The 24,129-nt window shown below is 50.6% G+C and overlaps 9 protein-coding genes across 9 annotated transcripts; 5 read left to right on the top strand and 4 right to left on the bottom strand.

The window, feature by feature from the left end:
• Positions 1–1,541: 1,541 nt before the first annotated feature.
• FOXG_09471 (uncharacterized protein) lies at positions 1,542–5,103 on the top strand (the record flags this gene model as incomplete). The annotated part of the gene is made up of 4 exons (XM_018388657.1): positions 1,542–2,609; positions 2,994–3,446; positions 3,540–4,002; positions 4,067–5,103. 4 exons carry the CDS (start codon positions 1,542–1,544, stop codon positions 5,101–5,103), a joined length of 3,021 nt encoding a protein of 1,006 aa, XP_018246755.1.
• A 1,006-nt stretch (positions 5,104–6,109) lies between these two features.
• FOXG_09470 (eukaryotic translation initiation factor 6) lies at positions 6,110–7,075 on the top strand (the record flags this gene model as incomplete). The annotated part of the gene is made up of 3 exons (XM_018388656.1): positions 6,110–6,144; positions 6,317–6,388; positions 6,442–7,075. The coding sequence occupies 3 exons, from the start codon at positions 6,110–6,112 to the stop codon at positions 7,073–7,075; spliced, it is 741 nt and encodes a 246-aa protein (XP_018246754.1).
• A 905-nt stretch (positions 7,076–7,980) lies between these two features.
• FOXG_09469 (uncharacterized protein) lies at positions 7,981–8,854 on the top strand (the record flags this gene model as incomplete). Its single annotated transcript, XM_018388655.1, has 2 exons — positions 7,981–8,105; positions 8,167–8,854. The coding sequence occupies 2 exons, from the start codon at positions 7,981–7,983 to the stop codon at positions 8,852–8,854; spliced, it is 813 nt and encodes a 270-aa protein (XP_018246753.1).
• A 464-nt stretch (positions 8,855–9,318) lies between these two features.
• FOXG_09468 (protein phosphatase 2 (formerly 2A), regulatory subunit A) lies at positions 9,319–12,066 on the bottom strand (the record flags this gene model as incomplete). The annotated part of the gene is made up of 7 exons (XM_018388654.1): positions 11,586–12,066; positions 11,359–11,464; positions 10,588–11,279; positions 10,266–10,525; positions 10,113–10,213; positions 9,727–10,064; positions 9,319–9,675 (listed from the first exon to the last, which is right to left on the bottom strand). Exons 3-7 carry the CDS (start codon positions 11,074–11,076, stop codon positions 9,319–9,321), a joined length of 1,545 nt encoding a protein of 514 aa, XP_018246752.1. The 5' UTR covers positions 11,077–11,279; positions 11,359–11,464; positions 11,586–12,066.
• A 90-nt stretch (positions 12,067–12,156) lies between these two features.
• On the bottom strand, positions 12,157–12,321 carry FOXG_20055 (uncharacterized protein; the record flags this gene model as incomplete). The annotated part of the gene is made up of 1 exon (XM_018400336.1): positions 12,157–12,321. The coding sequence occupies one exon, from the start codon at positions 12,319–12,321 to the stop codon at positions 12,157–12,159; it is 165 nt and encodes a 54-aa protein (XP_018246751.1).
• A 667-nt stretch (positions 12,322–12,988) lies between these two features.
• Positions 12,989–17,939, top strand: FOXG_09467 (phenylalanyl-tRNA synthetase, beta subunit). The gene is made up of 3 exons (XM_018388653.1): positions 12,989–13,286; positions 13,395–15,125; positions 15,178–17,939. The coding sequence occupies exons 1-3, from the start codon at positions 13,234–13,236 to the stop codon at positions 15,221–15,223; spliced, it is 1,830 nt and encodes a 609-aa protein (XP_018246750.1). The 5' UTR covers positions 12,989–13,233; the 3' UTR covers positions 15,224–17,939.
• Positions 15,316–18,912, bottom strand: FOXG_09466 (uncharacterized protein). Its single transcript, XM_018388652.1, has 2 exons — positions 18,442–18,912; positions 15,316–18,358 (listed from the first exon to the last, which is right to left on the bottom strand). The coding sequence occupies exons 1-2, from the start codon at positions 18,454–18,456 to the stop codon at positions 16,049–16,051; spliced, it is 2,325 nt and encodes a 774-aa protein (XP_018246749.1). The 5' UTR covers positions 18,457–18,912; the 3' UTR covers positions 15,316–16,048.
• Positions 18,913–18,972: 60 nt separating this feature from the next.
• Positions 18,973–20,641, top strand: FOXG_09465 (40S ribosomal protein S3). Its single transcript, XM_018388651.1, has 2 exons — positions 18,973–19,250; positions 19,395–20,641. Exons 1-2 carry the CDS (start codon positions 19,228–19,230, stop codon positions 20,152–20,154), a joined length of 783 nt encoding a protein of 260 aa, XP_018246748.1. The 5' UTR covers positions 18,973–19,227; the 3' UTR covers positions 20,155–20,641.
• An 839-nt stretch (positions 20,642–21,480) lies between these two features.
• Positions 21,481–23,599, bottom strand: FOXG_09464 (uncharacterized protein). The gene is made up of 7 exons (XM_018388650.1): positions 23,534–23,599; positions 23,380–23,423; positions 23,303–23,328; positions 23,100–23,190; positions 22,793–23,044; positions 22,446–22,737; positions 21,481–22,393 (listed from the first exon to the last, which is right to left on the bottom strand). Exons 1-7 carry the CDS (start codon positions 23,545–23,547, stop codon positions 21,913–21,915), a joined length of 1,200 nt encoding a protein of 399 aa, XP_018246747.1. The 5' UTR covers positions 23,548–23,599; the 3' UTR covers positions 21,481–21,912.
• Positions 23,600–24,129: the final 530 nt, after the last annotated feature.

Raw genomic sequence — 24,129 nt, 5'->3', positions numbered from 1 at the left:
ACACTGGATCAACACACATCCCTGTCTGACAGGAAGCTTATGAGTTGCTATTCATAGTATCAAATTGCCAGGGTACGCACGGCTTGTGGGATGCACCGAGATTCAAAATTAAAGATGACAAGTTAAAAAGACTGGACTGTAGAGCTTTCATGGGATAGCAACGAACATTATATAAGACGAATCAATGATAGAACATATAGAATACCCTCAGAGATCTTTATAGCGATATGATCGCGTTGGACTACATCAATCATTAGCAAAACAACCGGCAATATGCGGCATCGTCTTTCAACCGCAGGATCACGTATTGGATCCCAGCCCGCAGACACAGCCTCCCTTCAACAGAATCCAGTGTCCACAAGGCCAGTCTGGCCAGCGTACTCCGCTCAAGAAACAAGGACTGACCGAGACAACTTCCGAAAAGGTTGATGAACCGCAAGTGAGAGGTGATCAAAGCTTGAAGTACTACTATGTAGCTCTCATAGGAGGGCTTATTGCTGACATGTACGGGAAGCTTGGGAGTGGACGAACTTGTCTAGAGGAGAAAAGACTCAACCAACGCGATGCTGACAATCCAAAGGTTGTAGTGCATATTGGCTACGCTAGTGGATACAGTAACTGTTGATACATATTCCAGAATATGTCACCTGCAGTAGAGGAGATTGGCAGATTTACATGGAACGTGCTAACGCTGCTGGAGTCTTGGTCTTGGTCTTGGCTAATATCCGATTGTCTCAACTGGAGTTGTCTTGTGCATGGTTCTATGCTAAGAGGTAACAAACCATCCGTTTAAAAATGACCAGCCTTGGGTAGCATGTTGTAACTTTCCGTTTCGCAATCCAGTTCAGGGTCTTGGTCACAAAATCTAGGCCTGCCTATCATCATACGAATGCAGCGCCACAGGGTATAGTCAGTAGAGGCTGTGCTTTCAACATAGGTAGACCTTGGTTTATTCGTGTCAAGACCAGATGAAACCCATATACACGAATGAAAAGCATCAGCCGCGCAATTGATCAAGTTAATAACTCGGAACACAGCCCAAAGACATATTATTAGCGAGTGGTACTGTATCCGCCTTATCACCCCTCTGCTACCCAATCTCTCCAGGGATCCATGGATGTTCGGTGTCCACGAGGTCTGCACATAGGTAGCAGGGTAGCAAGTAAGGCGCTGAACATCCACTACGGCCCATCCATGGCAGCGGGTTCAGCACGGGCACCCACCTAGACACAGGCAGAACGGGAAAGCTCAATTAGCTTGCGCCGTGTCCCGTCCGGTCGGTGCCCTCCATTGCTTCAAAAAGGTAGGTGGCTCAAAGAAGTACCTTGCTCTGGTGTACTGCCCCGATTTCGATAGGTGACCTACAGGACTTGACTTACCTCACCTACCTACCTTAGCTGGCATTGGACTCTATCTCTCTCATCTGCCTCCCATAACTTCCGCCTGTTCCATTCTCTCCGACCTCAACACTCGCTGTGCGCGATTACCTCCTCCGAACTCCCTCCTCATCTGCCGTCCGCAACGACAATCGCAATCGCAGTATGAGGAACTTCCTCGGCAAGCACAGCAACCGGTCATCGCATGCGCTCGGTGAGCCGCGAAACTCGTCCAAGACGCCTGCGGCTTCAACCCCGACGAACAACAGCCAGACTCCGACAGGCGGTAGTGCTGCGACACCTCAAGCGGCAGGCCACCAGCGTCAACCAAGCCACCAGGCTCAGCAGCTCCAACAACAGCAGCAGATCCAGCAGGATCAACACTATCAAGTTCAGCAGCACCAGCAACTCCTTGACGAGGCAGACTCAGCCTCCCACGGCGCCCACTTCGGCCAGTCGCACTCGGTCGGTGCCAATGCCAACGCTGCCAGTGCTAATGCGAGCGCCAACAATCCTTCCAGCATAAACCCCCATTCAGCCTTGTCCTCGTCCCATAATACCGCCTTCAGCTCGAGCGAGTCCTTTGATTCACAACAGCCGCCTCCCCCCTCTCACTACCTGCAGAATCAACAGCCGCCGTTACATCTCCAACATCCCCAGCAGCAGCCTCAAGGTTCTCTACCGTTACTGCCCTCCCCCTCCTCCGCCTCCGCTGGCGCCCCTCCCCCGCCGCATCCCTATAGCTCGCCTTCAGCCGCCAGTAGCACAACCGGTGCTAACATTAATCAACATCCTCCTTCATTACAGCAGCAGCAGAGTTCCAACCTTTCTAACGTCGCATTTGATCCTCATCAGCAACAGAGCGAATTTAACGACGCGGGCCTGGGCCGTTCGCAGAGTATCCGTTATAGCGCTGCCACGCCTTACAACTTCCAGACCTCATCCGTAGAGGACCTGAACCGTTACGGCCAAATTCCACCCCAGCAGCTACAACAGCAGCAACAGCAGCAGCAGCAAGCACAGGCACAAGCACAGGCACAAGCACAGGCACAAGCACAACAGCAAACAGCTCCTGCTGAGAAGCGCTCGACTCGAAAATTGATTAAGGGCATATTTTCTGGGTCCAATCGTGGGGCGTCTGACGGCCAGCACCACCATAGCATAAGCATCGGCCACAATAACAACCAATCCTACGATAATACTGGCGGCCTTGCACGTCGGCCTTCCAAGCGGGTGAGCAATCCACCGCCTTTCTCTTCTGAATCGTTCCTTGTTTTTCTTGTTCCCCTAGTTCTACTCCTTACCAGTTGTGAACTTGAATCCCCAGTCTTCCTATCTTGTTTGTTCACTTGTCTCTTCCCCTCTCTCAGCCCAGCCCAACACCCAATCTCACTCCCAATCTCACTCCGCCTACCTCTCTGCTCTACCTGTTACTCGGCATAGCACTCCGCCAGCCACAGCCGTCAAGCCCAGTCCAGAACTTGACCCAATCTCCTCTCATCATCTCTAGCCCAAGCCCAAGCCCAAGCCCTAGTCGTTAATTCTGGCTACCGTGCCGTGCCATTGGCGTTAGCCGCCCTCGCCGTGTCCGCCAGCTCAAGCTGAGCTCCTCAGCAGGTCCAGCAGCTCCCTGAGGGTCAACGCTCCCCCTTACCCCAGCTTTCGTCTCGCCAAGGTCTCGACGATATCAATGAACACTATACCGCGCATCAATCTAACAAGTCATCACCTTCACAGACTTCACGAATTTCGCTCCACAACACCATTCGCCAAGTTTCTGGTGAAGTAGACCAACAGCAACATCAGCAGCAGCAACAGCCTTACGAGGACGCCGCCTATCACCAGAACCAGAGCCAGGCCCCGCTACAGCAGCAGCAGCAGCACCAACAGCAGCCGCAAACCCACATTCAGGTACATACGGAGGACCAACAACCACAAAGCGGTTACGAGACGAACGTGTACGACCAGCAACAATCAACTTTTAGACAGAGTCTTGGCACTGGGCCTTTCTGTACAACACTTTTCGGGTTTTTCATACCTCTCAGCGAGCGAGGCCAATTATCACCAGTGGTGTGTAATCAAGGTGGGAGTTCTTAGGATTCAGCTCCCGCACACTTGGGCGCCAGCGCCACATTTTCAGAACCCTGAAAACAATTCTATCAGTTCTCGCATGAATCGCCCATCGCCGACTCGGACCAGCGTTCGGCCAAACTGCAATCAGCAACCAACTCTCCCGCTGTGAACCACGCCCTGTATATACAGAATCAAGGTTCAACCCCGAGCCTTCCTCCTGCTCAACAAACAACTACCCAACCGCAGCAACCCGGTATGGCACCACCGACCGGAGGACCTCCATCCGCGCGCCGTCCTGACTCCGATAAATTGCGTGGGCAGGCCGATGTCCCCGGTGGCCCGCCCCCCACTTACCGTCCCGCCAACTCTATGAACAACATGAACCCGCTGCCTCCCGTGCCGCCACAGTCGGCTGGCAACTCACCGGCCTACCGTGGCGATCGCCCATCTCCGTATGAGGGTCAAACCGTGGATCAAGGAAGGGACAGCCCCCAGCCAGTATCTGCAGTCCCCGCCGAGGCTGGCGAAAATGACAAGTCTTTCAAGGACCTGTGTAAGTACAGACCGGAAGAATCTCTGCCTAGGCGCAGTGAGTACAGCATACTGATTGTTTGCAGTAACTAAGTACAAGAACGTCAAGAGACTCTACTTTGATGGCAAGGGACAGATTGAGGCGCTCAATGGTCAAATCGTGCACCTCCAGAATGCAGTCGCCAACCAGCGCATGTCGCAATCGCGTACCGCTCTCGATGACAGTGAATACTCGACACGATTCAACCGACTCAATGGTGCCATTAACAACCTTTCGTTCAACATTCGAAAAGATTGGCGGTGCGTGCCGCAATGGCTTGACAAGTATGTCAGCACAGAAGCACTCAAGACGGGAAAGGCTGAGATGACAGCTATTGGACGCGCTGTCATCTCACGCTGGATCATGGAGGAGGTGTTCAACAAGTGTTTTCACCCTGGACTGGATGCGCAGCTGAGCCAATCTCTCAAGGAGATTGAGCTGGGCATTCGAAGCAACACGCATACTTTGACTAGTCAGGAAGAGTTCGACGCCCTGACGAACAAGATTGTGAGCTGGCGGATGACATCATTGGACGGTTTGCACCGACAGCTTAACTCACCAGCTGCGAACGATAATCGCAATGCATTTATCGCCAAGTCAACGGCATCCCTGACAAGCTGTCTTTACCAGTTCCTTTGCAACCCGCCACCACCTGGCGTGGATGGTAGCGCATCGATGATCGTGGAGCTTGCGGTGGGCATTGCAGCCAACCTCCCCCTGGAGAGTCGGGATGTGGCCATTACCTACCCGTTACCTGGAGAGATCGTCCAGCCGCATGTAATGGAAGTTGAAAAGGCGGCCTTGCCAGTCTTGGAGGCTCAGAAGGGAGAGGGAGAGGGCGACGACAAGGACGGCGACGATGAAAAGAGCGGCAAAGCTAAGACTGGTACGTTGAATAATGCAGCCCCGCCCGAGAGCGGGGAGGGTAACGATGCTTCAAAGAGCGCAAGGAAGGATGCTGACAAGGACACTTTTGTAGCGGCCCTGCCGAAGGACTCGAACAGGGTGCGATTCGCAGGATTTATGGCGTTGGAAGTACGAGGAAGACAAGTTCTGATGAAGGCGCCTGTCTGGACTTTGTGAGGACAAGTACTTTGAGTATTGATAACTCTATTACGATGAAGCTCAGGGAAGCGAGAAATGAGCGCCATGCGTTGGGTGAATGGCGAGGCGACAGTAGATATCCGGAGAGAGAATGAGGGCCCGAGAGTTGACTGGGAGGTCATAAGGGTTTGTGGCAACATGACCCGAACAGGGCAAGATGGGACAAAGGATCACGAACGGCATGATGATGGTTTTTTTTTTTTTTTAGGGATACTGGATGCGGACCCTTATTTTGTTCTGTGTAAATACATGTTACCATGAGACGAGCAGTTCATGATGCGACAAGGATTTCCCTTTTGGCATCTGGCTGCATATACAAATTAAGTTTAGAGTCATGAAAAGGCTCCGAATCACGTTATTTGAGTATGATGAAGGTGCTTGACCTGGAGCAGGATGGATGATATAATCACTTACCGTATTTGGACTTGATGCGAGATGAGTCGAAGGGTCCAAGCTACGTGCTAAGGACCTACCTAGGGCTGAATTCTACGAGGTTGATAGATCCTTGGGATAAGGTACCTAACTTCTGGAAGTTGCTTAATGAACGGCCAAGGAGTCATTTCCTTTCAAAGGAGTCATCCCACATGTAACAAATATCCATATACCTTGTTGATTTAAGCAGGGTCCCTTTCATCTTACCCGCTCAATCCATAGTGGCGAGGTTCCTTAGCAATTTGCTTCAGTGAGTCATCAGGCTCATTACTGTTTTCAGACGTGCTGAGAGCAATTTTAGTGACAACTTTTAGTTGCTGACTGCCTGAGCTCCACTATCTGATCCAGAAACCGCATTACATAAATAGCGGCGAGAGCTCCCCCGCCCCAAAAAAACAGAAGAAGGAGGGGCAAGAAAGCAAAACCAACCAGACGAAGGAAAAAAAAAACCTACGACGAGCATCCACTCTGCGATAACTTCAATCTTCAACTACACCAAACCTCCAAAATTATAGACTCTACGACTTGCACGACCCAGAACACTTCAGCAATCATGGCCGTCCGCGCTCAATTTGAGAACTCCAACGAGTATGTCATCTTTGTTGTCTTTTCTTCTGGCGATTGAAGCTCCCTGTGCCTCAAGAACCCCGCCCCCGCCTTTTCTTATGCGGCGCATATCCATCTATATGGACGATATGCCTTGCTGTACAATGGTATGAGATTGAAAGATCAGAACTCTATGCTAACCTGAAATCTCCAGGGTCGGTGTCTTTTCCACCTTGACCAACTCTTACGCCCTCGTGGCTCTCGGTGCCAGTGAGAACTTCTACAGGTAAAGCCCTCTCACCCATCTTTGACGACGAGTTTCATGCTGACATCTTGCAGTGTCTTTGAAGCCGAACTCCAAGATATCATTCCTACTGTGCGAACCACAATCGCTGGTACCCGTATCATTGGCCGTATGACCGCTGGCAACCGTAAGGGTCTTCTCGTTCCCACAACCACAACCGACCAGGAGCTGCAGCACTTGAGAAATTCGCTTCCCGATTCAGTCCGTATCCAGCGTATCGAGGAGCGCTTGTCAGCTCTCGGAAACGTCATCGTCACAAACGATCACATCGCTCTCGTGCACCCTGATTTGGAACGTGAAACAGAAGAGATTATTGCAGATGTCCTCGGCGTGGAAGTGTTCCGTCAGACTGTCGCAGACAATGTCCTGGTGGGCAGCTACATGAGCTTGTCTAACCAGGGTGGTCTCGTGCATCCCAAGACTCCTATCCAAGATCAGGACGAATTGTCCAGCTTGCTTCAGGTTCCTCTCGTCGCCGGTAGTGTCAACCGTGGTTCTAACGTTGTTGGCGCTGGAATGGTCGTCAACGACTGGCTCGCCGTGACTGGTCTCGACACAACTGCCACTGAGCTCAGCGTTATCGAGAGTGTGTTCCGTCTCGGCGAGGGCCAGGGCCCCAGCAACATCAACACGAGCATGAAGGACACCATGGTCGAGTCTTTCTACTAAGCTCGGCTTGATTTATGGTTCTGTTTCTCACATTCATACATACACACATATTGCTTATGGGGCTTTGCTGTTACGTTACTCGTCCGGTAATTGATTGGACGAGTGATAACCATCGTCGCGACAAGACGAACGAACTTTTAACTTATACGGGGCCTGGTGTTTGGAAACTTGCATGATTTTGCGGTGCGGTTGATATCAGGAATAAGGTATTCATGATCATGATGATCGAATGATAAATACTCATACAGGGACGGCTATCGGTCATCCCTCTCTCATGGACGGAAAAGGATCATGTGGTCCTCCAAGGCCAGAGTAGGGATAGGCCTGCTCGTCTACACGATCCATCGGATTTGATCTGCTTGGGTTGTGGGATTGCTGTTGAAGCTGTTGCGGCAGGTATACACATTGTTGCACATGTTGCGTTCCAGAAGTACCTGACAATGGGTAGTTGAGGGGATCCATTACATCTCAAGAGCTTGACGCCATGCTAGAACCAATCTACAGTACCTGGTGATCAACCAACTCTATCAAATTCATCAGCAACGTCTGTCTGCCTGTATATGACTAGTCTCTATATCCTCAAGGTATGAGATTTATACTTAAGAAGTGTCCGCAAGAACTTTAGTTCTCAGGTTCTGCCCTACTACTAAAACTCTTCTGAGAGAATTTGTGACATGTTTGATGGATTTTGAATGCCTTGACTCGGTGTGTATGAACACTACCTTACCTAAATCTATCATGGACATCTCCTATAGTCTATACGTTACACTTTCAGGTTTCTGAGAAGGTACCTGCGCCTGTACCTTAAGGTAGCACATGAAGAATTACCCCACCTTCACCGCCTGCTCCTTTTGGACATTTCTTCGATACCCCCACCACAAAATATACCATCATTGTCATTGTTAATGTCAATGGATCAAAAGATCCTGAATAGCTTCATTCCTCTCGAAGCCCAAAACAACTCTTCCACAATGTCCTCAAACGAAAAGCCCCAGCACCTTGAGCCGTCAAAGCTTGGCACAAAACAATAGTACCTACCATCTCCCTTCGCCTGTCTCTTTCGAACTGCAACTAACACTCTGCCCCTACAGCTGGGATGACCTTTACACGAATGAGATAACAAACCACACCGCTGATCCCTCCGACATCGGAACTGTTTGGTTTGACGATTCAGATGCTGAAGCAAAGATCCTTGAGTTCCTAGACGGTCTGCTTGACCCCTCTGACCCAGACTCGCCTGTCCTCTCCCACGACACCACCACCTTTCTCGATCTTGGCTGCGGCAACGGTTCTCTTCTCTTCTCCCTGCGCGAAGAGGATTGGTCTGCACGAGCTCTTGGCGTGGACTACAGCCCCCAAAGCATTGCACTCGCGAGACAAATTGCCACCACAAAAGACGACCTTGAGAAGCCTGTCGAATTCGAAGAGTGGGATCTTATAGCTGGACCATACAGCCCTGTCCTCAACGGCGAGCAGACCGAGGGCTGGGATGTGGTACTGGACAAGGGTACCTTCGATGCCATCTCTCTAAGCGACGAGAAAGATGCCCAAGGACGACGGCTATGTGAATGTTATCGAGAGCGAGTGTTACCCCTTGTTCGAAAGGGTGGCGTCTTCTTGGTGACAAGCTGCAACTGGACCGAGACGGAGTTGAGAGGCTGGTTCGAAAAGACCAGCGAAGAAGGGTTCCAAGTCGTTGGCAGAGTTGAATATCGTTCCTTCAGCTTTGGAGGCCACAAAGGCCAAACAATCAGTACGCTCTGCTTCCGCAGGGTATAAAAGATATAGATGCAGTGTAGTTTGAAGAACAAAAAAAAGATACCCATCATCACTCTGTGCTGGCTCCAGCACCTATTCTAAACAGTCAATATCATTCACCTCTGAGAGCTCTTGTTGTATCATACAATGGTATTTGGACTCGTGTCAATGCTTGGACTATCCCTCTTGGACTCCTCCCCATTTTCGTGATCCCAAAGCTTCATCTGAGTCCGTCTCCTTACCCCTTTCAGAGGCTCCGCATCAAGCTTTTGTGTATCGCATATTTTGCAGAACATTCCCCTTTCTCATCTTGACTCAACTCAGCGCAGCAATGTCCAGCTCCAACTAGTAGCTTCTACTATGCAACGTACGACTTCATAGCTTCTGTTTGTCTTTCTCTCTTTCTGTAGCGATATGGACGGGACAAAACAAAAAGCAGACAAAATCTGTCTCGACAATGATTATTGCTTCATTACGTCTCTCATCTATGGCGATGTATTCATAGGCTCCCCGCCAGCAATGGGTCCCGAGATCTCGGCAGCTGCTGTCGTCGCAAAGTATCGCACATCCACGTCGTCGTCCTTTTGCAACTTCTCCAGGTTAGGAACAACTCTTTGTTGGATCAGCTCCGAGCCCCGAGGCGACGGTGTGATCTCACTGCCCTGCTTCTCCAGATCATACAGGGTACCCTCGTCTGGCAGACGTCGAAGCACATTGATGAGGACGCGGTATGTCTTGGCCACGTTGAAACGGATGTTGGGGATATCGTCAGTGACCAGCTTGTCGAGCATAGGGAGGATCGACTTGGCAATCACATCCATGCTCACAACGCTCGCCAATGTCTGTAAAAGAGTCAGTTTGGGCTCACAGTTTCAGGAAAGGGCAATAATCACCGAAATAGCAAAACAGGTGGTCATCCTGTAAAGGTAGTTAGGGTGGTTACCCATAGCCATAACCTTGGGGATGATAGCTTCGCTTGCCCACTCAACACCAAAGACCTCAGTGAGCTTCTTCAGGTTGTGAGTAGCGGCTTCACGGATAGAGAAAACGGTATCTCCCAGCCAGCCCATGCACAAATTGCTGAGCTTCTCATCGAAGAATTGAACGCCCAGTTGACTGGCGAGGAGAGGGATGTACTCGATAATCGCAAGTCTTACTCGCCATTGCTTATCCTCGGCGAGTTGTACAATTGCGGGAAGAAGTGACTGTGAGAGGAGGTCGATACCAATGACTGCATTACGTCAGCTTCATATCATACATGATGAGTTCTGCGACTGACCTTGGTTCACGAGCTCAAGCTTGGAGATGATGTGGAGCCTAACCTCCGGGAACTCGTCCTTAAGCATCTGGAGGAACATGGGGAGAAGGTGGTCGATAGTTCTGAGAGGGAAATTAGAATCGAGGCCCTGTTCGCAAAGACTGACTGACGTACTCTTGCTTTCCAAGGATAGGAGCCAGGCCACTGATCTGGGTACCAAGCGCAGCACGGACATGTTGGGATGTATCCGAGACAAGATCCTCAATGCTGCCCATGATGTCGTTGAGGAGCACGTTACGATCCACAAGAGCACAGAAGCCGGGAATCTGGCCAGCAATAGCGGTTCGTACCTCGGCCTCGTTGTCCTTGAGAAGTTTTACGAATGCGGGAACGAGGTCTCTAGAAACAACCTCCTCGTCTACCGCCTTAGCAATCTGTAAAAATTAGCATCAGCAACGACAATAAGAAGTGGCAGGTATTGTGAACCTTCTCAAACCGATCTGCGATCATGTATCGGACTCTCCAACTCTTGTCCTCTATCAAATTGCGTAGAGCTGTCAGCAACACACCATGGCTGGCCTGTTGCTCCTTGGGGAACGGCTTCGGCAATAGAGATGAGAACCTCGACTGTGAGTAATCGGACGCTATCCTGATCATCTTGCGCGAGGTGTTGGAAGAGGGGTATCATTTCGTCGACAACGATGGTGGCGGGCATCTCCTTGACAAACTTGGCGAGATTGGTGGCAGCCTGGCGACGGACCATGGGTGTCTCATCGTGAACCAGCAGGCCAAACTGCTGGCGCAGCTGCTCTTGGACGGGTGGGGAGACTTTGTTATAAGGAGTTGTGAAGAGGCCGCATCCCGAAACCTTTGATGTGAACCAATCGGCCTTGGCGAGGCGAATTGTGAGGGGAATGAAATATTCCTCGACTTGTTGAGAAGAAAGCTCGGTGCAAATCTTGTTCAGGGACTCGACGGCCTGCATTGACAGTCAGCGTCAGGAAGGGCGATTAAAGAAAACGGCGTGTTCGTTTACCTTGTCGCGAACGACGGGCTCCTCGATAGAAGCGAGGTTCTCGAGGGGAGACAGCAGAACGTGACCCCACTGGGAACCGCCGACATACTCGACAAAGCCGCCAAGCTCCTCGCTCAGGGCAACAAGGACCTCATCTTCATCCTCCACGGACTCTGCATAGTATCAAGGTTAGGAGACGTCTTTGCTTTTAAAGCGCATATTGGTAAGCGGGAGAGCTAATCGAAGACTGACCATCGAGGAAGGGGATAAGCTCCTCACGGGTTCGTTCAGCGCCGAGAGCGAGAGCAATGGTCGAGAGACGGTGGATGGCGTTGAGACGGAGCAAAACATCATCGTGCTGGAGAGGAATCGAGCGTCAGTAATGAACGTGTAATTGTTCGCTTCTTGGCGATAAGACAACCACGCAGGAAGGGGAAGCGTTGGGATGGAGCGTGGCGTCACCGCCAAATCTAGCATACCTTCAGCTCGTCAATAAGGACGGCGATAGGGTACAGCTCATCGCCAGAGTTGGGCGCGTCAGCCATGGCGAGCGGGGCGGTAAGATCGCGGATTTATCAGGAAAATGAGTGGCAGCGTCCGAGATGAGTCGAGATGATCGTTAGGAGGGAGGGAGAGGAAGGTTGGCGGTTGCGGGTGGATCGCGTGTGGTAGTGGTAGTGGTAGTGGTAGTGGTAGTGGTAGTGGTGCTGTGCTGTGCTGTGCTGGTGGGTGATGCAATGATTTGCGCTGAGGAGTCCCAACACACGATTTTTGGCTGAAAGACGAGAGCCACAGACGAGGTCACGCAGGGGGGGTTAAGAGCTGTAAGATACGCTCAGCGCAGAGAAAATGGGTTACTCTGGATGCAGAGTTAAAGGGGTAAATCCGTGGCCTAAATCAGCAAGGTTGTCGAGGTTTTGAGATGTGGACATGTGAATCGATAGATGAGGGAGGGAGAAGAGGGTGGATGTGGAGAGGCAGCTGGATGTTTGTCTCTCGCCGGCTGGTCAGTGGAGGTGAGTGAGGCTGGTGCAGTATTGTTAGGTTGCTTCACTTCACTTCGATGCTTCGTTGTTCAGCGACCGATGCCCTGTTAGGAACGCTGCCTTGGAGAGGGGCAACCGCCCAATGCCCCGGGCGAACAGCGCAGACAGGGCAGCTCTGGCTGGATGGTAGCTCAGATGTGGCTGAAGTGGGGTCAAAGTGGCTCCTCATTTCCCTGAGAACATGGATTTTTGAGGGGCAAGCTCTTTTCAGTCTCACCTTCGGTCAGGGCGCTTCAGGTACATTGTGGCTTGAATCTGGGGATGGCAATATTATATTTGAAGCCAAGACTGAGACCAGAACCGATATCGTCTTTACCAATGTCCGAGAGCGTACTTGCGGTTCACGCGGGACGGGTATGAGCACAAAAATTAAACCTTCTGAGGATGCATCGGTTCTGTAGGATCGCATCCGACGTCACTATCATATCTGATCAAGCCTTGAAATCTTGAACTCCAAGCCCCGCCACTCCCAGCTCAGTGCAGACATCATTATGCATATATTTGATGTTTGGAATTTGGCTGCGTAGGTAGCTAATGGCCTTGACAAATTCTCGACGCAACAATACATTGTTTCAGAGCTGTTCGAGCTCGGTATTATTGTTGGTTTGTCAACTTACCTTGGGTTTAGGTTGATGAGTGCCATGCAGACAAGATGGTCGTTCATGATCAAAGGTAAGATGTCTAACGTAGTCTAATTTACCGGATAAACTGCCAGTTCTTGTAATGTCAACTCACTGGCATCAGGTACCTTATCTATTAAGAACTGGAAGTTCAAGCAAGCTTCTCGGTACCTGACAGTTTGTCGGGAATGGAGTATAGATGATCCGCCCTTTTTACCCCGCCAAACCCAATCCGCTAGAGGGGTACCGTCACAGCGCACTATGGCCCTGCGTCTTGTCGAGTACCCGAGTATCGCATCGTCGCATGCAACCCGAACTACCTACATCCCCAAAATTTCCTGTGACTCAGTACAATCCACGCCCAAATCCACGTCCGACGCTCGACGGAAATCTCACCTCTCGCCTCTGATTCTTCGGAAAAAGGACAATTTACCAAACAAGGCTCGAGGCTCCGCTTCATCATGCCTACCATTTCCGTCGACAAGTACAAGCTTTACGAAGCCCTCGGTCAAAAGTGCGAATGCCCCTCCTTGTTCATCTCAACCCCCACCATGAGCTCTCCGACTTCGCGCCCCAGGTCTCTCTATACGTGTGCTGACAGCTCTTGTTCCTCTTAAAACAGATTCACGACCGAGGAGTTTGAGGACCTTTGCTTCGAGTTCGGTATCGAGCTTGACGAGGATACTGAGAATGATGAGCGTCCAATTGTAAACGGCGAACAGGAGCCTCCTCAGCTCAAGATTGAGATTCCCGCCAACCGATATGATATGCTCTGCTTCGAGGGTATTGTCACCAATCTCAATATCTTCCGTGGACGCATTGAGCCTCCCAAGTACCGTATAGTCGAGCCCGCAAGCGGCAAGCTTGAGTCAATCACCGTCAAGCCCGAAGCTGAGCAGGTCCGGCCATATGTCTCTGGCGCTATCCTCCGCAATATCAAGTTCGACAAGAGCCGATACGAGTCCTTCATCTCTCTACAAGACAAGCTTCACCAGAATCTTGCTCGAAACCGAACACTAGTCTCCATTGGTACCCACGACTATGATACTATTAAAGGTCCCTTCACCTATGAGGCCCTCCCCCCCAAGGATATAAAGTTCATCCCCTTGAACCAGACCAAGGAGATGGACTCTGCCGAGTTGATGAACTTCTATGAGAATGACAAGCACCTGGGCCGCTTCCTCCACATCATTCGCGACTCACCAGTCTACCCTGCGATCTACGACTCCAACCGTGTTGTCTGTTCCCTTCCTCCAATTATCAACGGTGATCACTCCAAGATTACACTTGACACCACCAACGTCTTTATTGAGATCACTGCCACCGACCTCACCAAACTCGACATCGTCACCGACATCATGGTTACCATGTTCTCCATGTACTGCTCTGAGCCCTTCACTGTCGAGCCCGTCCAGATCAATTCCGACCATAACAACCAAACCCGAGTCACTCCTAACCTGAAGCCCAGAGTTGCTGAGGTTGAAATCGACTACCTCAACAGCTGCACTGGGCTCACTGAGTCTCCCGAGAGCCTGTGCAAGCTTCTCTCCAAGATGTCTTACACCTCTACACCTTCAACAAAAGATTCCAACATCCTCGAGGTTGCTATTCCCCCAACCCGAGCTGATGTCCTTCATCAATGTGACGTGATGGAAGATCTTGCTGTGTGCTACGGATACAACAACCTTCCTCGTACTGCTCCTTCACGAAGTGCTACTGTTGGTGCCCCCCTGCTGGTCAACAAGCTCAGTGATATTATCCGAATCGAGGCCGCCGTTGCTGGCTGGAGTGAGGTTATGCCCCTGATCTTGTGTAGTCACGATGAGAACTTCGCTTGGCTAAACCGCAAGGATGACGGAAATACCGTCGTACGTCTGGCCAACCCCAAGACCGCCGAGTATCAGGTTGTGCGATCAACTCTTCTGCCTGGCCTTCTCAAGACCATTCGCGAGAACAAGGGCCACAGCGTGCCCATGAAGATCTTTGAGGTCTCTGACGTTGTCTTCAAGGATGAGTCTCAAGAACGCAAGGCTCGTAACGAGCGACATTTCGCCGCCGCCTGGTACGGCCGAACAAGCGGTTTCGAGGTGGTCCATGGCCTGCTTGATCGTGTTCTTCTCATGCTTCGAACTGCTTTCCTCACCCACGAGGAGGGTCTTTCTGGCAAGAGTGTCGATTTTGAAGTAAAGGAGAACCCCAGCAAGCCTGATGGTTACTGGATTGAGGAGCTTGACGATGCCACCTTCTTCGCTGGCCATGCTGCTTCCGTATATCTCCGTCTTGGTGGAAAAGAGAGACGCATTGGCGAATTCGGCATCTTGCACCCTACCGTGTTGGAGAAGTTTGATTTGAAGTGAGCCCCCATGCCGACCAGTATCGACGTGACATCGCTAACATATTCATAGATACCCTGTCAGCACTCTCGAGATCAATCTAGAGGTCTTCCTGTAATGTCAAAGAGTCTAAAGAAAACCTACAACACGAGGGTTAGAGCAGCAAAAAAGGGCTACGGACGCAACGAAATCAAGTGGATATGATTCAATGTGAACAAACACGTTTCCATAACTAGGATGACTTTACAAGATAGACAAAAATAAAGAAGAAACCAAGCAAGGCCGAATGTTGAACTTATGAGTTAACCGAAGGTTTTGATTTACTACACTCTATAACTACCTACCTAATTCACGTAGTCTTGAAGGAGTCTATTGCTGTCTAAGCCCTCGCCGTGTACCGCGTGATTGGCGCAAAATCAGAATGTAATCACCACTCAAGTTAAACGCCAGAGCCGGCTCATGATACTGCCTCTAGCGCCAACAAAAACGTCCGCATGTGTAAATCAGGAAACCAAGTGTGAGAACTCAGACATCATGAATCCGAATGCTATGCTTACATATCGGAATTTGCCATCGCACGCCTCTGCCCATCAGATTTGAAGAGGACTCTCTCAAGCTTTGCCACAGGTTTTGGCATTTCAATAGTTGGAGAGTGACACGGCGTCGACAGGCCCGCATCGGGCTGGAGACTATCAATGGAGTTAAGTCTTGAGTGAAGGCCCAAAGACTCAGAGTCGCGCCGCTTGATATACTCCCACTCTCCACTGAGATCGCTGGGTACACTGTAGAAGCTGCAGCGCTCAAGCGTTGACGGTGCGTCAGACTCTGTTGTCAGAAGCGGCGGTGCTACGGGCGGGTGTAGCCAGGGACAACAGTGTCGCACGGATTCATGGGTCTCGACAATCAAGTAAGGGCCAGGATCCGACTCTGGAAACATGACCTTCTATATCATCTCACGTAGCTCCTGGTCGCTACGAGCTGGTGCGGGAGCCGAACTTGACGACGACGCTGACTCGCCAGTATTTGTAAATTGCCCCAGCATTCCCTTGCCTAGATTGAGACCTGCAATCCCATCCCTGATAGCGGCAAAGGCGTTACCGCTTGGTTCGGTAGATGCGCTCCGTTCGATTGGCGTATGTCGCGATTCAGGGGTGAGTGTCTCGTGGGCAGTCTCAACTCCTGTGAGAACCGAGGGTGGCCCCGACTTGGAGCTTGAAGTGGATGACCGAGGGTCGGCATCTGCTTGGATAACGCTAGGATACTGTAAATTTGATATGGCGGTTTGGCGGTCAGTCTCTGCTGCTGCGGCGGCGTTCAAACCGCCGTTCATCTCATCCTCAGTCCTTCCGAACAACTGATGCCACCATCTTATTTCCTTCAGTCGCGGTAACAGGATCCGCTCCTGTCCTTTGACGTGATCGTCGATACTGGCATCGAAGTCGGGGTTTGTGAACTCAGCTCGCCGACACAGAAAGTAGTCCCAAACGGAAGACGTCCGTTCTGCAGCTCGCGCATCTTTTCTCTGCTTCTCTGAATTAAAGAGGAAAGTGCCGTACTGGCACGAGTACAGGTGGTATAGAAGGCGGCGCAGGAAGCGCTCGTTATACTCAAAACGAGTCTTGTTTTGGCGTAAAAGTTGATAGGTGCAGTCAAGGAACTGGTGGAAGACAGGACTGACCATCTTTGGAGAGGTAGCTTCATCATCAACAACCTTTCCAGGAGCTGTTTCACTAACTGCAGCCAAGTCGGGGTCATCTTTATTCTGGTTGAAGAAACGCTTCGCACCACTCAGCACATTCTGGAACGCGTCACCCCGGCCATCGTTCTCTCCGGGCTGTACCTTGGAACCTGCAAAAGCATCTTTCTGCACGGTGAACCAATCCTCGTGGTTCAAGTGGCCCGATCGAAGCCTGAACATGTGACCAAAAGACAACCAATCTTTTTCCACAAGAACAATGAAACCTTCAATCGTGCGGTAGTAGGGGTCCAACATGATTTGAGCCAAAGCACTGAGCTGGCTTGTACGGTCCCAGCCGTCGGAGCAGTGAATGAGAACATGTGAATGGTTGATTCCGATCTGTCTTGCAATTATAGCTGAGCCATCCAGAACATCATGAATGTGCCGTAACCAGCCACTTTGATGGAGTAGCTCTCTGTTTGGCGGTAAAGGTGAAATGTCGGCGTCTTTGAGAGCGTCAATGACCTTGTTGAGGGAGCTTCGCATGACGTGAATATTCTCAATACTAAGGAATATCTTGCGTGCAAACTTGTACTTGTCCATATTTTCCGAGCCCATTCCTTGTACTTGATTCACCATTGCATTGATAGTAGGGCGAGCATCCACAATCAAGTTGCTCTGCTGTGCACCATATACTTGACGCTTCCCAGAAGAATCATAAACGGCAACGGATCTCGAAATGAGCTCATCTTCATATCGTTCCGTCTCCGAAAGCTCCGTCTCCAGTGACGAGTTTCCAAGGGACACATCGGGCTGACTCGATAGAGGTGTGCTTTCCTCAGAGCCTGGCGGCAAAAGGGCGTTGAATGATGCCGCTACTAGTTTCTCGTCTTGCACGTTTGTCTTCCTTGTGATGCCAGAGAGGGGCTGAGAGCTTCGAGTGATGGTACAGTTGTTTACTGGATGAATGTATGACAGAGCCGGCACACGGTTTCTCGAGCGGAACTCCTTCGCATATTTAAGGACGTTATCCGAGATCTTGGAGGGAACAACCAGAAAAGCAGGATATGTATCGCAAAAGGTATAGTCCTTGTTGATATGCGTGATCCTCCAACCTTTATCAGGCAATTTCTCGCTGATACCCTGGCGTCTGAACTCTGCTTTTGGATCATAGACCGACCAACCGCCAACCTCTCGCTCATGCTTTAGAGGCTTGTGGGAGAAAGCATAGAGCTTCTCTACTGTTCCTAGTTTGCAAGTTCGAGACTTGATGAAATCGAAAGCTTCTCGGGCAATCTCGCTGTCGGTGAAGTTGAATGTCACAAAGGTGAAGTCACGACATCGTAAACGGATCGATGGAGCCTGGCGAGATCCGGGTGGCACCGGCCGAAGTGCGCAATAGCACAGCATGGGATATGGAATCCATCTCTCGCGAACTTTGGGCTTGTGAGACGAACTTTCTGAGGGTTTGGCGGATTGATCGATGGGTGCGCAGAATACCAGATGGAAATCGGTCAGTCGCAAAGTGCCATGAGTTGTTTGGCCGCCATAGATACCCTGGACGCTCTCGATGATCTACATGACGTTAGGAGCCGAAACGCAGCGCAAAGCCGTGCATGAACAGGCGGGATGCTCTAAATGGCGACTAGAACGCATACCTTTCGGGCTTCCATTTTGGCAAACCGTGGCTTCACCGCCTTGTAGTTGCTAAAGGGCAAGAGATCTCTCTTCGTAGAGTTTATGTTATATCAATGATCTCTTTGTATGTCGGTGTGGACGATTTCTCGGAAGCTCTGGTGATGTAGTAGAGGTAGCTCAATATCGCGGGGCCGCCGGAAGATGAAGAAATAGTTGTTACAAGGCGACCTGAGAGGAGAGGTTATGAGACGGACTCTGACATATTTGTCACTTCCAAAGTAAGAAAAATTAGACGCGCATGGAGGAAGACTTTGGGCTCGACTTTGAGTATTGATGGATGGAGTTTCTTTTAGAGCCGGAGACGGCTCACACTCATCATCACGAGCCACAGGCGCCCACTTGGCATATGGCAGGAGGGGCTCAGCGCTGTCAGCTACCAAAAGAGACCGCGACGTCACCCCAGAGGCCAGAGCCATGGTCCAAGCACTTTCCCCATTTTGGCTGCATGGATCCAGCTCGTTAATTTGTTTCTCCGTTCTCCGATTGAGAGGATATATCCCCTCGCATTCGGGACCCACTCCTCCAAACGGAATGTGCGACCACTGGAACCCGCTTGCCAGATTTAGGGCTCAACCACACACCAAAAAATTGAGCGAGTAGGCCAACATTTGTGAGTGCAGTGAAGCCGAAATCCACCTAGGACCGCGAATCTTTCTCTTCAGCCCGCCAACCCTCAGCTCGCCAACAGACTCAAGACAAGACACCAAGTCAAGTCCAGTCCCGACAACACAAGTCCTATTTTCAAGATGGCTCACCCCGGATCTCAGATGTGAGTTATTGACATTGCAATTGCGAACTCCTTCTTGATCGAATCGAAACATCGCCATCACCACCATCGTCACCCCGCAAAATACCATTCTCCGTCATAAAATCGAGTCAAAAGTCCAAGATTCACTAACAATCTTCTTCACAGCTCCAAGCGGAGAAAGTTCGTCGCCGACGGTGTCTTCTACGCTGAGCTCAACGAGTTCTTCCAGCGCGAGCTCGCTGAGGAGGGCTACTCCGGCGTCGAGGTCCGCGTTACCCCCACCGTCACCGATATCATCATCCGAGCCACCCACACCCAGGAGGTTCTCGGCGAGCAGGGCCGCCGCATTCGCGAGCTCACCTCGCTCATCCAGAAGCGATTCAAGTTCCCCGAGAACTCCGTCTCCCTCTACGCCGCCAAGGTCCAGAACCGTGGTCTCTCCGCCGTCGCTCAGTGCGAGTCCCTGCGATACAAGCTTCTCAACGGTCTCGCCGTCCGACGTGCTTGCTATGGTGTCCTCCGCTTCATCATGGAGTCTGGCGCCAAGGGTTGTGAGGTTGTCGTCTCCGGTAAGCTCCGTGCTGCCCGTGCCAAGTCCATGAAGTTCACCGACGGCTTCATGATTCACTCTGGTCAGCCCGCCAAGGACTTCATCGACCACGCTACCCGTCACGTTCTCCTCCGACAGGGTGTCCTGGGTATCAAGGTCAAGATCATGCGCGGCTCCGACCCTGAGGGCAAGGCCGGTCCCCAGAAGACTCTCCCTGACGCTGTCACCATTATCGAGCCCAAGGAGGAGCAGGCTGTCCTCCAGCCTGTCAGCCAGGACTACGGCGCTAAGGCCGCCCAAGCCGCTCAGGCTGCTCAGGATGCTCGAGTTGCTGAGGAAGAGGGTGGTGATGAGGTCCAGGCTGTTGAGCAATAAAATGCTTAAATCACCAGGCTGGGAAAAGCCGTCGAAACCTGATGAAGGAAAGATGGAGATCCGTGGGATGAGGGACGGAGGTCTACTCAGGCGTCAATTGATCATTTGCATCTGCTAAGGGCACGGACGGTTTCATTCTTGCTTGTAATGGTAGGCAAAGCATAAAAGAGAAAAAATGAGACCCGAAGATTACGACGACACGTCTTGTGACTGTGTCTTCTGTCTACCAATACCTTGAGTGCCTCTGAGCGACTTTGAAGTCTTGTCTGAATTGAGTACGTGAATGTTTCGTAGACAGGCTAGCTTGCCCACACAATATCGAGCTGGCAACACTCAAGTCTGTTTATCACGCTTGTCTGTCTCTTTCCGGGGTACTATATATTTCCTCACGCTAATACACAACACAGCTTAGGGAGTATCGTAACCACAATAACGGCCACGCCGATTTTTCCTATTTCAATCGAGTTGAAAAACAGTTATACTTCACATGATTACCTATCCTTCTCTTCTGGCTCTTGATTTTCCTAGACTCAACTTCCGTCAAGAGCAAGCCTAATGGTCATCCTAGGCTTCGGTCAAGGCTCTATTGTAGCTCACTAAACGCTGGGTTGTAATAAGGCAGTCAATTATGCCATTTATGGTGATCTGTGTTCCACAAAGAATCTCAGATGCTGTGGTTGAGTTTGGATATTTGTCGATATTCAATCATATAGCGGTTTGAAACGACTAGCCATGTTCAGAGATGTTGTCAATCATAATCTAACTCCCTTGTTGAGGATATTATGTAGTTTTTCTCCTTGACTTACGGAACTGGCCAATGAACGGATAGTCTGGCCACCAATAATTGTCATTCACAATTCACCAAATAAGCAAATCTTGCACGTAGCTGAAGGAAATGGCATACAATGTCATATATCAAGTACAAACAGGCATCAAAAAGATATCTTCATCAGCCTGGTGAGAATATAGTGAAGGCCAAAAGGCACATTGCAGACAGCACGATGGAGAACCAAATATAATCAGGACTTTACATCTCCAAGCCAGAATCTTGTTTTTGTGAGATACAATCCCACCTGCTATCCAATGTACTAAACGTCGTAATAATTCTTGTCTATAATAGGCAGCCTCTGGCTTTCCCTCTTTTCTTGTTAAAATTCAAACTTGGCTTCGTTTGTTCTGAACCGTTCAATCTGTTTGTCCAGGAGTTCCTATCTAAACCCCTCCATCTTCGTCAAAATTCGCTTGATACCACATGCTGTAAACTGGGCTCGAATGTGTATCCTCAACTCCAGATCTACCTCGGGCCAATCGATAATCATTTTGACGAGCATCCCTGTATAAACGGCCCTGATATGGAAGTTCGCCGTCCAGTCCCATCCTATCGCTCATGCTCTGTAGTTATCGTACAACGAGGATTCGCCTATGGCCCCAATACAAAATCCGCCAACGCCGTCCAAGACCGTGTGCCCATAGTACTCCAGTAATAGCAAACAATACATGTCGTTGATTCCGAGTCCCAATCCCGTTTGGCATAGGTAAAAACACAGTTGGCACCAACATTAAAGTATGCCGTTGCGTAATGTACCATCCGTGTATGCAGCCCATACGCCGAGAGAAATGCCCGGTCAAATGGTTTGAAAATGTACAATGCCTGTTTGAGATAATGAAACATGCAAGATATCGTTGCGGAGCTGATGACCGGTGGTTAACCGATATTCTTTTACTCCGCCATTAGGTTGCTGGAAACGTCGCAGACCATCACCGATCGCCTGACTTGTGGCGGTTATCGAGCTCGATGTTTTCATCATAGCTCGCTTTGCCATTGCCGTTGGCGTGACGAACATCTTCGTCACTATCCGAGGCGAGGTCGGTCAGAGCGAAACCAGCAGCTTCTTCCTCGTCGTATGCGCGAATGAGACCCTCGCGGTCTCCACGTTGGCTGCTCATGCTGTGTCGTGAAGGATCGCCGCTCCTCCTTGCCTGCATGCTCAGACGAGTTTGTAAACCAGAAACCATGTCGGTACCGGTGGCGTCGCTTCCTCCTCGTCCAGCGGTCAATCTTTGGCCATGGGGGTCACCCCTGGAAAGGTTCAGGAGATAGACGCCCGTAAAAGTAACCAAGAATCCGCAAAGCAGCGAGAGAGTATTGACTGGGTCGTTCGTGTTGAATCCGCTGAAGAGGATAAAGGAGGCACAGAGGGTGGCGGTGGTGAACGTTACGTAGTAGAGGGGGTTGACACTGGCACTACTGTTAGTAAAGGCCAATTGTTAGAACTCCGTAAACCACTTACATGTTGGTGGGAAAGCTGGCAAGAGCTTTGTTGAAGTAATTCATCTGAGTCACAATGCATACGGCCGTTAAAATCATGAAAACGTATGTCGAAGGGTGGCTGAACTGGTTGTGGCCAGCAAAAGTAAGCTTAAGCGCAATACCAAAGGCCTTGACAGACATGACTGAAATGGATCCGACGGTGGAGCAGATGGAAAGATAAATGAGGGCGTTTCTCCTGCCATAGACAGGGGCGATCTTGTAAATCATGAAGACGGCGAAAGCAACAACGGCGAAGGCGTAGAGAAGGAAACCTGGGATCAGTTTTAGGAACTGCCATCCTCGTAAATATGCTTCTTGTGCACGAACCTGGCTGAATTGCGTAGTGCAAGATCTCGTCGACGGTCTCGATCTCCTCATCCGGAGGCGCATGAAGAACAATAATAACAGCGCCGATCAGGCATATAGCACTGCCGAGCTTGCCCAGCGTACCAAGCTCTTCGTTGAGGAAGTACGAGCCAAGAACAGCGCCAATGAGCACACTGAGAGCTCCAAGAGGTGTGACGAGGATAGCAGGGGCGAAAGCGTATGCGGCAAAGTTGCAGACTTCTCCTAGACCAACTAATTTGATGTTAGTAAAGCTGTCAATAGGGATCTTGTCTGATAGAGCACTTACGAGTCGCAATACCGGCCCACCACAGGGGATTTCGAAGGTAGACAAAGCCGTCGCCTTCAAAGCCATGCCGTTCTTCTGCTTGAATCAATCCCTAGGAAGTGGATTAGTTTATGCTCAAGGCGAGATGCAGAACATGGCGCTAGACGCTGAAGTAACGATAGAATTCGCCGCTCGCAGACAGACAGTAGCTCTGTTGGACGAACCTTTTTTGTAATAACGAAGCTTGTTCCTGAAACATAGTTAGCCTTGCGACGCCCCAGTGTAATCAAACATAACTTACCGATGGCCAAGGCCGATGTCATAGCAAGAGCCAGACCGATATACCTTGAGGCAATATTAGCACGTGTAGTGAGAATAGCGTGGTCGGGTTACAAGAAGGACCCGATCGAGGTGGCTTCTCAGGAGAAGGCTAACGAGAGTGGAACGCGACATACTTGTCTTCAATCATGATGTTTTAGAGAGCGCACGACAGCGACGAAGCGCACAAAGTCGACTTTCTATATATGTACCCAATGCGCTGAAAGCGATAATCCGAATCGAATAACGGTTTGGGCAGAATGCGCCGCAGAGAGTCGGAGCTGAACCGAAAGGATCGTTCACTATTGGCGTGGGCTCGCACCGGGCGAGAGAAGCCGTATAGCAATAACGAGTGTTGAAACGAGTGAGTTGCTGAGGAATCGAGCTCTACTTTATCGCAGACACATCAAAATATCGCTATAAACTCTTCGTTGGGAGAGTTAAATCGAGATTGGAGTTCTGGCCGCGTGGACGACTGCAGAGTCTTGGTGTTGGAGGCAGATGGAGGGGGGACTGGGCGTGCTGCTGTTGCTGTAGGCAAGCGATTTGCGACGGAGCAAGGTCGGTTTTGGGGTATCGTATGGTCCAATTATTGTCGAATCCGTTATTGCCTTCGTATCTTGACAAGCGTGAGACTCGTGATGCGCAACGACGGTATTCGCAAAAGGCAGGGAGGGGGGGGTTGGATGATAGGGAGAAGGGACAGCTTGGCTGGATTGTAAGTAAAAATGGA

The sequence above is a fragment of the Fusarium oxysporum genome, chromosome 9, assembly GCF_000149955.1.
Source record: "Fusarium oxysporum f. sp. lycopersici 4287 chromosome 9, whole genome shotgun sequence".
In the NCBI taxonomy this organism is placed as follows: domain Eukaryota; kingdom Fungi; phylum Ascomycota; class Sordariomycetes; order Hypocreales; family Nectriaceae; genus Fusarium; species Fusarium oxysporum.
The sequence above is the reverse complement of the archived record's forward strand: the minus strand, read 5'-3'. Positions and strand labels throughout refer to the sequence as shown.